The 11922-nt window shown below is 41.9% G+C and overlaps 1 protein-coding gene across 2 annotated transcripts; it reads left to right on the top strand.

The window, feature by feature from the left end:
- Positions 1-1134: 1134 nt before the first annotated feature.
- LOC306964062 (protein Wnt-2b-A) lies at positions 1135-8582 on the top strand. Of its 2 annotated transcripts, XR_013792947.1 has the most exons (6): positions 1135-1321; positions 3270-3490; positions 5423-5700; positions 6053-6317; positions 7651-8323; positions 8354-8582. XR_013792947.1 is itself a non-coding variant. In XM_079557908.1 (5 exons), exons 1-5 carry the CDS (start codon positions 1158-1160, stop codon positions 7878-7880), a joined length of 1158 nt encoding a protein of 385 aa, XP_079414034.1. In that variant the 5' UTR covers positions 1135-1157; the 3' UTR covers positions 7881-8582. The 2 variants fall into 2 exon arrangements, 1 of the variants encoding a protein (XP_079414034.1); XM_079557908.1 differs by having other exon boundaries at positions 7651-8582.
- Positions 8583-11922: the final 3340 nt, after the last annotated feature.

Genomic DNA, 11922 nt, shown 5'->3' with positions numbered 1-11922 from the left:
TAAACATTGTTTGCTGATAAAATCATGTTTTGCACCAGCCATAGCTAATTCCAACAGAGATTTTGCTTGGTTCTTCCAAAACAGCGAACAGCATCTAACTCAGAAATGGTACCAAACGTTCTTTAAACAGTGGAACTGGTTGTTTTGAGTTGGGTGAATGTCCTCAGCATGTCAGGAGCCATTCAAGGACAGAGACACTTACAGAGGTTTTGATGGAGGATGACAGCTCGCTGCCAAAACACGGGAGAAGAAGAGCCTCAGATGCATGATGGGAAAAGAGGTAAGGATCATGTACACTGCCTCAGCACTGTCTCGCACATGTGGTTCAGATTTAAACCGTTGCAGCTTGCACTGTTACACTGGACCATTTGGCTCTGCTCTTACAGTCCAACATTCCCAGCTCTAGGCAATAGTTTAACTTAAATTGAGTGAATATAATGCATTATTCGTTTTTGAATGATCACATTTCCGTAATCAAAACAGGTGTTGATAAACATGTTGATCAAAGTAGAATTGTGGAAGAAAATCATGTTTTATACATTTCTATTGACTAACTTTTCTGTGTCGTATTGCTCCCAGTGACTCAATAAGCACAACCTCTTAAACCACTCCTATTTAGGTCTGCGTTAAGTCATCTTAACCCAGTGTATCCACATCAGAATGACATCAAGCTATGGACTGATCAGAAGATCTCATTGAAACTCAGTAACCCCTGCATGTGCCCAATAGACAGAGCCCTCCCTCATGTCTCCCTCTCTCTCTCTCTCAGCGCTGACTCTGATAAAGCGCAGGTTCGGCGTGAGCATCCAAACCCTGCAGCGCGCAACACTCCGCCCGGGACGCACAAGCAGCTCATCTGCCCCATCACTGGTTCTATCAGTTTTTTACATATACCTCTGGACTTACCTTTGGACACGCGTTCGAGAGCAGCGGAGAATGGACACTTGTTGCGTATGATACCGCCCATTCAGGGCCGTGCATAGTGCACATGGCACGGGTAACAGCGCGCTTGTGATGGACAGTGACGCACCTATCGCCTAAGCATAACGAGTCCCTCTGAACGAAACTTTTTTTTTTTTTTTTTTCTCAGCTTAATCTCAATGTACTGCTATTGAACTTCGTGGATGATTCCAATACATGCAGATCTGCGGAAAGCCATGTTGGGGTTGAAGCAATTGTTGAGTGTCAGGACAGAGCGGACGGCGGGGGTCAGGCTCTCGCCAAGGTGGTCGTCATGCCCCAAACCTCCTCCTACGCGGATTTATAATGCGTGTCTGCTCCTGCTGCTGCTTATCACGCCTCGAGTGGACTCCTCATGGTGGTAAGTAGATAGACAGGAGGACTAATACATTACTCAACTTTCGATTATGATCTAATTAAACTGTACACCCCACTTTTGGAAAAAAAACGGCCACTTGAGTGCACAGTGTCAAATGGGCCTAGCTCACTCTGAGAGAGTTTTAAAGTTAGGCCTAAACGCCTTATGCGCAAATGCAACAATGCGCAATTTCCCTAACAACCTTTTTTTTTTTTTCCTTTTTTTTGTCTCGATGGAGTCTTGAGAATTGGGTATGTTGCCGTGAGTTGATGACTTGCCACACTCAATAATAACGGAGCATGTGTAATTTATGTTGAGGTTATTGGCTAAGCGCGTGTGGAGCTCAGCAGGAGCCTGCTCTAGACGAGGCAAAGCAGTCATTAATTCTCATAGGTACCACACACACAAACAGGACTTCACTCAAATATCCCGAAACCTCACTGTCTGCGTAATAACAAACGCGAAAATGTCCAGCAGCGTGTTTATGAAAGAGAAGTGTCTGCGTGTGGGCGGTGTGCTGAAGGAATGCCAAATACAGTAGTTTGTGTGCATTAAAAGCAGCTATTATGAATTGTGAGTTAAGTTTTTGTTGTTTTTTCTCTTTTCTTTTTTCATTTACCAATGGGATTTTAAAGTATTGAAGACTTAATTTACCTTTGTGAGGGCAGAAAAAAAGGCATGAGCACAAGGACAGTGACTTCAAAAAAATATGCATCCATATATGCATGCACAGGATATCAGCTCTATAGCTCTGCATGTTTGTCATCACACTTTACAAAATGTCAAATATTATTTATTATTTATTTTATTTTAGCCTGTCAATCATTAGAATATGACAAAGGCATAAAGTTCTGTGATCGGTCTATATTGGCATGTCTCCCTCCAAGTTTGTGTTCTACTTTGAAACTTATGATGAAACATTTTCTGCATAAAATTAGATGTTGCTGGATATGTTGCCAGTTTGCAAAGCCAGTTTCACTGCACAGACAGTGATTTACCATCCTATAAAGTGCCCAGGTTCTCTTCTGCTTAGAAAATGAAGTGTGAATCGCTGCTCTGGCTTTTGCTTCCTTTGATGAGCACTCAGTTCTCCTCTCCGCACTCGCTAATCCCTCTCAGGGGGGACAGAGTCTCGTAAAACCCACGACCACACAGCTTATACTCTGACCTGCTGTGGACAGGATGCATGCTGTTCCTTCTGGGGAAACCCTCTATCTCCATAATGCTCTTATTTTATTACAGTGTGAAAGATTTGGGGGAATGATAAGAATCAAGGGGTTTTAGTTTGTGACAGCGCTGATTTGTGACAATGTGAATGGTTGGTGAGATCCCACTGGGAGTCATAACACTCGCAGGTCTTATGGGAGAGGTTAAGTGCTTATTTATTTGGAGAGCAGAGTAAATGGTTTCACTCCACCTTCTCCAAACGTTAACTGTTAAATGTAGTGAAATGCTCTCCTTTCGGCCACTCACCAAAATGATAATGCTTCCACAATGTAACTTGTGTTATTGTAGGTAAACTCATATTGAAATGGCTACCATGATGCTAAGCCAACTTACTGCTTCTGTCCCTGCTCTATATAGCTGCATTATAAATACAGTGACCAATCAGCTTTTGTTGCAAGAGTACATAGACACACAAATGGTGTACTTGGAGGTATGACCTCTGCTTTAAGCAACCGTGTTGGTCATGTTGGTTGTACACAAGATGATTGTGTCATAATGTAAGAATATATGTATTTATATGGTCTCAATGTAAATGCCGCTTTTACAACAGAAATCAGGCACTCCAAGTGCTTTAACCCATTCATACTTTATTTCACCAGTGTCAACCATACGATTAACCTGCATGATATGGGTGCTCTCTATTCTAGAGTGAAAACTAAACTCAATCGACATAATTATTTTCACAAATTCTAAAGGCACATTTTCTTGGGCTTGTTCTCCACAGGTACATTGGTACACTAGGGGCTCGTGTCATCTGCAATAACATCCCTGGTTTGGTGGTGAAGCAGCGGCAGCTGTGCCAAAGTCACCCTGACATCATGCAGGCCATCGGTGAAGGCACCAAGGAGTGGATTCGAGAGTGCCAGCACCAGTTCAGACATCACCGCTGGAACTGCAGCACTCTGGATCGCGACCACTTGGTGTTCGGACGGGTCTTACTGCGCAGTAAGTCTCTCTGCTTTGTTCCTCCTGTCAGCTTTACTCATTTTTACGTTCACTGGTACTCTGTGTTTACAGTCACTAATGGACTGTTGCAATGCTCCCTGCCTCAACACAAACACCAGGAATTTTCCACAATGACTTTTGTAAGATATTGAGTAGTAATATAGAGTTTGCTTGCTCATAATTCTTTAACCTGTTATCTGCCATCTTAGGGTTTGATTTAGGGTTTGAGTTATTTTCTGCAATTATGCATATCCAAATCTCAAAGCGTATTGATATGGCAGTTTACAGCCTATATGTCAGTGTGATACCTGGTTTGAAAGAAAACTGAATATTGATATTCTGTATGTCAGATTTGTAATATAGTGTTTTGTTCATTGGATAATTTGAAAGATTGGACTGTTTACAATATAAAAGCTTGGTCTTTTCAGGCACCTGAGACCAACAACAGTCCACTGTTCACAACTTGACCACGTCTTCAACTTCTTTTGTGTCTCTGATCGAATGACTAGACAGTTAGACCTGTAAGAATTACTTGCAAAACCATAGCAGGGTAACTCCTGTAATCTAACTGGCCACCACATGTGTCGTCCCACTCAGAGGGACTGAGGCAGAAGGGGTCAGAGAGAGAGACATAATTACGCATGGGGAAATTGACATAAATAAGCATTCGCCATTTGAAATAGATACTCCCCCGAGTAGCAGTAAATGTTTAAAGAGTTTCTCACTGACGGACAACAGCGCTGGTTTGAATGCTCCCTCTCATGCACCCTCTACCCCACCACTCAATAAAGCCAGTGAAACAAAACAAGGCAACATATAACAGGCACAAAACTAGCTGGGCATTTGCATTTTTTTCATGATGACAATATATGTGTGGCTTTAGAAATGATTACCGTTAGCTGCAACAGAAATGGTTGCAGCAGTTAGTCTCAATGATAATTTGTTGTAGAAATTGAACTTATTAAGTGTCGGCTGTGATTAAAGTGGGAGCTAGTAGCGGCAGTATCGCCAAAGCATTTTTTCCCCCCCCAGTCTAACTACTCAAAACAGTTTGACTGATCACTATTTCTTCATACTCACAATAGTAAGTCATCGTTTAAGTCGATGCACATCCCAGAAGAGAACAGATAATGCTGTCATGACATCACCAGCATTGATTTATGGGGTATCACTATGTCGTTAAACAATTTATGTGAGAGGAGGAGAGCCCCACTGCAAGGATTATTTCCATGATAATATTTGAACAGAGTTGTCGGATAGTCCACCTCAGGCCTGATATGAACATGTAAGCTGCTGCAGCCATGCTATTATACACACTCTGGATCTGACTTTGTGTGTGTATGTGCATTTTTGTGATAAGAAACATATTTTTGCAGGCATGTTACCAAAATGTCCCTGAAAATCTTTTTGTTTTGACTTTGGTTACCATGAATTATAAGCCCTATTTTCTGTGAAGCAGAAACTGTGACTTGTAATAATAATAATAATAATAATAATAATAATAATGGCTTACACTTGTATTGCACTTTTCAAGCCTGCGTTACCAAGTTTCTCAAAGCGCCACTCTGTCATTATTAATTCATGCTATTCATGCTCTGTGGTGATGAGTTACTATTGTAGCCACAGCCGCCCATTGTGGTTGTCGGCCTCGTCGACCACCACCAACCACCCACTCACTCTCATTCATTCTGGCCTATTGTACATGTTTTAGTGGTAGGAGAGACTGAGAGGAAACCTACGCAGAAATGAGGAGAACATACAAACTCCACACAGAAAGGCCCTGTCTTGCCGGGGGATTGAACCCCAGACCTTCTTGCTGTGAAGCACCTTTGCTCTGTGGGCTATTATGGCCACATTGTGAAACCCTTTTCAACATGACTGTGAATATAGTGAGCAGTTTCTAACTACTTTTATTTTCTTTGCTGTCCACAGGCAGTCGTGAAGCAGCGTTCGTCTACGCGATCTCCTCAGCGGGAGTTGTATATGCACTTACTCGTGCCTGCAGCCAGGGGGAGCTCAAGATGTGTAACTGTGACCCACAAAGACGTGGCCGGTCCAGTGACGACAGAGGAGAGTTCGACTGGGGGGGCTGTAGCGACAATATTAACTATGGAATTAAATTTGCCAAAGCTTTTATTGACGCTAAAGAGAGAACAGTCAGAGATGCACGAGCAGTTATGAACCTTCACAACAACCGCTGTGGTAGGACGGTAAGTGACACAGTCCTCAAATATAGACATTAGTATTAACTGTGAAAATAAAAGAAATCATGATGAGTTTAACAGTAGAGCCTGGCTCACTGTCATACAACCAGCCAAGCAGATTCAGTAGTATTCAATAGAAGGAACAATAAATGGCCTGTGAACACAACATTAAGATAGAAGCATCTGTTCTATGCTTACACTTGGTCTAGATCCATTGTATCCACACACAAAAAATAGATCTGAGACAATCGGATATTAACCTGTACACACTGGGAGTTACATTTACATCACACTAATGAGTACATTTTATCCAGCTCTAATGCAGCTCAAACTTTGATTTGATTGTGTTTGTTTGCAGGCAGTGAAGCGCTTCATGAAGCTGGAGTGTAAATGCCACGGTGTGAGTGGCTCGTGTACACTCCGGACATGCTGGATGGCCATGTCAGACTTCAGAAAAACTGGGGATTATCTGAGGAGGAAGTACAACGGGGCCATCGAAGTGACCATGAACCAGGACGGGACGGGGTTCGCTGAGGCCAATAAGGCCTTTCGGAAGGCCACCAAGAATGACCTGGTGTACTTCGAGAACTCCCCAGACTACTGCCTACAGGACAAAGCTGCAGGTAGAGAGCCCGAGAGGCAGCCTCTCAGTGATGGATGGCCCAGTCTGTTGTGTGTTTCTGCTGTTGTGTGCAAGCTCATGCGTGACTACTGTGTTTATGTGTGGGTAAAGACTGGTCAGATAACAGCTGGTCTTTGGAAAGTGTGGAAGCTAATATTGTGGAGCCCTGGGGACGCACTTATAAAGACTACCTGACCTCTGTCATTGCTGTCAACATGTGTCCTGCCACACACTGCATGAGCCCAATAACTTCGACACGACTCCGTCACACCAGTCAATCTTTATCCTCTTCAGCTATTTATACAAAAGGTGCATACGTTTAATATATAGTGCTAGTTTGGAAATCTATGTTCTGCACAGATGATGCATTTACCTGGAACATGTTTTGATTTTATGTCAGTGAAATATCTTTTTATTGCAATTACTTTTAGATTTGCAAAGTGTGTTTCATATAAGAGGATTTTTCATAACTTAAAAAGTGCAGTCTTGGAAATGTGTCAATTGCAACCAGTTCAAATTATAATTGAAACAGACCTTAAACTTTTTTGTATTTAACAACGATTCTGCTGCAACCCATCTACTAGGGCTCACTTGTAAATTGTGGATTGTTTCACCTAGATATATGATCAAGGTTTTCTTCAGGAGGGGCATCCAGCAGAAAAAAAACACCCATGTCAATAATATGCCAGTAACGCATAATTTTCTCTCGCTCTCCTGTCTTACCCAGAGGAACTTCACTGGGTCACAAAGGCAACTAATTTGGAGAAAGAAAAAAAAAAAGTTTCTGTATGTCTGTCACAGTGTGTCTGTCTGAGCTAAGCATAGCTGGAGGGCAGAGATGGGGCCTCCAGGCTGTCTGTCACGCTCCACTGTCCATTTAACCCACACACTCACACTGGGGTTCAAAGAGACCAGTGGCTTGGGAAAGGCAGTGTAACTATAGGCCACTCTACTAACAGCACATAGTTGTCCTGTTGTTCTACGGGCCGCATGTTGTGATAGGTGGCAGTTCAAACAGGGCGCTTCTCACACCACAACACCAGCGCCTAATCTCTGTGGGCATGACATTCACACAAGGAACACAGCGTTTTCCAGCATTAGGTAATCACCAGGCACCAATAAAGGTAATATGGTGATCAGTTAAGAGCCTATAACAAAAGACTGGGCAACTCAGTCATATAATCTTTGAAATACAATCTACTATATTTTTTATCTGTAGAATAATCCTAATAATAGTGATACAAAGTGATAGAGAATCATGTCTTGTCAGTATGTTGTTAAAAAAATATACTGTATTGCACTTATTTAATGCATTCTCTCCTCTCTTCCTGCAGGTTCACTGGGCACAGCTGGCAGAGTGTGTAACAAAACATCCCGTGGCACTGATGGCTGTGAGGTCATGTGTTGTGGGCGGGGCTATGACACCACTCGAGTCACACAGATCACCAAGTGCGAGTGCAAGTTTAAATGGTGTTGCAATGTGGAGTGTAAGGACTGTGAGGAGGCCGTGGATGTGCACACGTGCAAGGCGCCCAAACGAGCCGAGTGGCTGGATCAGACCTGAGGACACGCCTCCTGTGCCCCTCAACCCCACCCCGTAACAATTCGCAAAATCATGGAATCATGGATGGAAGATGGGATTCAGGAAAAGTTTGTCCAAAAAAGTGCATCCACTTTTTTTGTCCATTTGTCACTGCATGGCTTAATGCCTGTCTGTGTGGAAGTACGAGAAGTCATCCTTTTTAGAGTGCCCATCATTCCCACTTTGTGAACAGCGTTGAGATATGGGTGCATTGGCCTTTTGTTCCCAGGTGCCTTTCAAAAATGGTTTGCTGCTTTCACCAAAAGCTTTAAATGACACTTTTTACTTTTTAACTGAGCCTGTAACATTCAGTATTATAATGCCAGCTGTATACTTATATGAATGCTTTTGTTTCTGGAAAAACAAGAGGAAGACATGTTTGGACTTTTGGAAGTAGCTTGACTTGTGCACTTTGAGAAGTGGACGTGGATTTGTATTGCCTTAGAGCAGTACAGATGGAGGACTAACCCCAGGACCTGGAGCGACACTAAGAGTGTCATTAAAACCATGACTGTTAAACTGAGATGAAGCTGTATGAAATGAATTATTTAAATTGAAATGTTTTGATCCTCATCTGTGAATGAGACTGCACTACATTGGCCGACTTAAGGAGAGCATCCTTGTAATATGTCACATCTACTTACTTTGTAAGAGCTGAATATAGGAAAACAAGGCTTTGCTATGTAACCACAATCTTAGACAGACTCTCTGCTCTCAAGCTTGTTTAATATTGTGTGCATTGCTAATGTAAACAGATGTTTATAAGTAATATACGGTGCATTAGTATAACATTGTTATCTCTGTTTTTATTCTCAGACAAAGCAACATTTAAACAGCCCTGAGAGGGGACAGTGTTGCATCTTCTAAACCAGTGATTCCCAACCATGGGGTCAGAACCATAAAAAACGTCCCTCAAAGCTTTTGATCAAAGAGGTCCAAACTAAATAGCATAATAATGATGAAATGTCTTTTTAAATGCATTGAACATTATGCTATTACATATTTATAGTTGCAGATGTGTCTATGGTAAAACACTGAACAGCTGTCCTAACCAGACTTCTGCTCTTCCCAAAACGTCTGAATATTTATAAGTGAGTTGCTTTATCTTCTTACAAAGTAAAGGTGATGGCATTAATGAGTAGAATTAATATTGCAGATGAAGATTTAAATGTCTTTGATCAGATCAGACCTGTGGGTCAGTAACAAAGGCTGATTGTGTGCCTTCAAAGGCAGGGCAGTGTTGTAATGGTGGAAAGAAGTGTGATTAAAGGCCTGTGCTACAGAGGAGCAGCCCACACCCCTCTCAGTGGAATTCCAGGTGGGCGCTCCTTAACGACAGGACGCTGTAATTACCTGGGCCTGTTGATATGTGCCGATTGGACATGGCTGTGCCACAGAGGGGCTTATGTGAGCTGCTGCTGGGCAGCGTTTAATCAAAGGCTCCTTGGACAAGTTATTAAAGAGAAACTCTACTGCAATCTGCCCACTGCCTCCTAGATGGAAAGCTAAACTCTTTCTTATCAAGCAAATCAAATGACCATAATGTGATGTAAAAAATCACAAATAGGAAAAAGAATATGAAAAAGAACATATGAAAAAGAACATGAACCAACCAACTGTTTTTCCTTTATTTTCAACACTATTTACTTCGTGTGATTCTCATTGAGGACATTAAACTATGAATGAACACATGGGATTATGTAGAAAACAAAAAAGGGTCAAAGAGCTAAAAAAAATATGCTTTATGTGTAAAATTCTTAAAAATTGCCACCCTTTGTTCTTTATTTTCTCAATGAGCTTCATAAGCCAGTCACCTGAAATGGTTTTCAGCAGCTTGTGATGTGAAAACCATTTCTGGTGACTACATCGTGAAGCCCACTGACAAAAAGCAAAAGGCGGCTTTTGAAGAGTTTATTTATTTCTCTTTTCCAGTGAGAATCTACAAAGTAAATTGTCTTGAAATAAACGAAAAACCAATGCATTAAAAAAGCATTTCCAAACTGTTAACGGGTAATGTATGTGAAACATTATCTTGAATGTTATGAGACAAAGACAAGTGATGAAGGGCCCCATGCTAGTATACTAATCACAGTGTTTGTGTTGTTGCTGGCAGATTTTTAGTTTTAGTTCTCATCCCAGTCAGTTTGCTAACTTTTTAAATTCCCTTAAAAGCTCTTTACCACTCAACACGTTCTTTTTATAGTCCAAGTCCAATATTGTTAGATAAGATAGGCGTTATTGTCCCTGGGATAATATTATCAAACCATTGCTCTAAAGTGCAGACTGTGTGAGTGCCAGTGTCTATCTGTGTCCCAGGACCAGGCCCTCAGCCATCAAAGACAATATCACCATGCATAAAGCTTTGTCGTCAAAATGTTCACGTCTGTAGCTTCCTTTTCATGATTCATCTTTGGAAATAAGCGTGACTATAAGCCCCTTGTCAGTGCACTACCCCTGTGACACTCACCGCTTTTGAAACAACAAATATAGCGGTTAGGTCTATATTAAATTACTGCATCGTTGGTGGGCATGTTTATTGGCACATCTTCGAGCCATGTTCTTTGCAATTCATCATCGTTACTGCAAACCATCCCCCTTGAGTTCCCTCCAGGAATTTGACCACTAAAAGTCCACAACAAACAGTGACAGTGATATGTGGCCGTGGGCGAGAGCGAGACCCTCGGTGTCTTACCTGTCTCTCACCTGTCATTGTGTTGAAACCATTAAGTGCATAAAAAACATACAAGTTTGTTGCAGGACTTGCCTTTGGGGCCCTATACACTAGGTGCGAGCCAATTAAAGTCACACTATAAACATGGAGATGCATCGAAATATTTAGTGTGGTCATTTTTTAAGACAGATGCTAAACAGTGATGAAAAGTAGCATACAGCCAATTGACTATTTGAAAAATATTACAACATTGGGTCTGCTGTTATGTAAATGAGAGAATGCAGCATGAATCAAAAAATGAACTCTGATACACTTGCGCTAGGTGAATGACCCTCTTACCCTTTTATCACGTCGGGACATTCGCATAACATGTCCCCTCATGAATATAATGAAGGATAAGCAGCTATTTCATTCTGAGTGTGCAAAATTTGAAAAAACCTTAAAGGAACAGGCCACCGTTTTTCCATACTGAGATATGTTCTTACCTGAGCTTAGACGAGTTGATGCGTACTTGCCTGATCTTTGTGCGTGCACTCAGTCACGCAAACCAGACCAAAGAAGTTGCTAGCATTTAGCCTCTCCCAGCATATTCCTATGGACCCAAACGGGGGTGAAGTTAGAAGCGACCAAGCTCTTCCACGTTTTCCCTATTTAAAAACAGTTACACTATCCAAGCATAGTTACACAAAATCAAACATGTTGATTTTCTAAGCGGATATCGAGGGGCACTATATTGTAAGGCGTAATAACAGCTTAGGAGCACTTGCTAACTAAGTGCTAACTTTTCTCGTAACTGTATTTAAAACATGGAACAGCTTGGTCGCTTCTTTCTTCACCCCCGTTTGGCTCCATAGGAATATGCTGGAAGAGGCTAAATGCTAATAAAATCTTTGATCTTTTTTGCGCCACTGAGGGCACGCACAATGGCCAGACCGGTACGCATCAACTCGTCTAAGCTCAGGTAAGAACATATCTCAGCATGTCAGTGGCCTGTTCCTTTAATTGTGTACTCTGCTCTGCTCAGCCGAACAGAAGATTTATTTGGTCCTCTTCCAAATAGGCTACTTTTTTCCCGGCATGATTTCTGTAAAACATTCATTAAAGCAACTATGCTGTTTTGTGCCTTTGCGCCTTGTTTCTGTCAGGTTTACTTAGGGAATAGTAATTTTCTCTCCCCACAGTGAGGTCATAGGTGATCAGGTTTAGCCGTATAAACAGAGAAGCCCCAGCACCGTGAATGATCCGAGCCCTGTTGACACCCCCTAAACATTAACAGCTTACTCATGTCCGAGACTTTTCCCAGCCACCAGGAGATCTGATTCAAAGGAACACCTGCTCAGGCGGATTAAAATC

The sequence above is a fragment of the Gobius niger genome, assembly GCF_951799975.1.
Source record: "Gobius niger genome assembly, chromosome: 6".
Taxonomy (NCBI): domain Eukaryota; kingdom Metazoa; phylum Chordata; class Actinopteri; order Gobiiformes; family Gobiidae; genus Gobius; species Gobius niger.
Note: the sequence above shows the minus strand (reverse complement) of the source record. Positions and strands in the feature narration are given on the sequence as shown.

What these genes read in the sequence shown, in the direction of transcription:
- LOC306964062 (XM_079557908.1), top strand. Translation starts at nt 1,158, where the DNA reads ATGTTGGGGTTGAAGCAATTGTTGAGTGTCAGGACAGAGCGGACGGCG. An exon ending in CGAGTGGACTCCTCATGGTG is followed by an intron (nt 1,322 to 3,269) that starts GTAAGTAGATAG and finishes TGTTCTCCACAG; the next exon opens with GTACATTGGTACACTAGGGG. An exon ending in CCTACAGGACAAAGCTGCAG is followed by an intron (nt 6,318 to 7,650) that starts GTAGAGAGCCCG and finishes CTCTTCCTGCAG; the next exon opens with GTTCACTGGGCACAGCTGGC.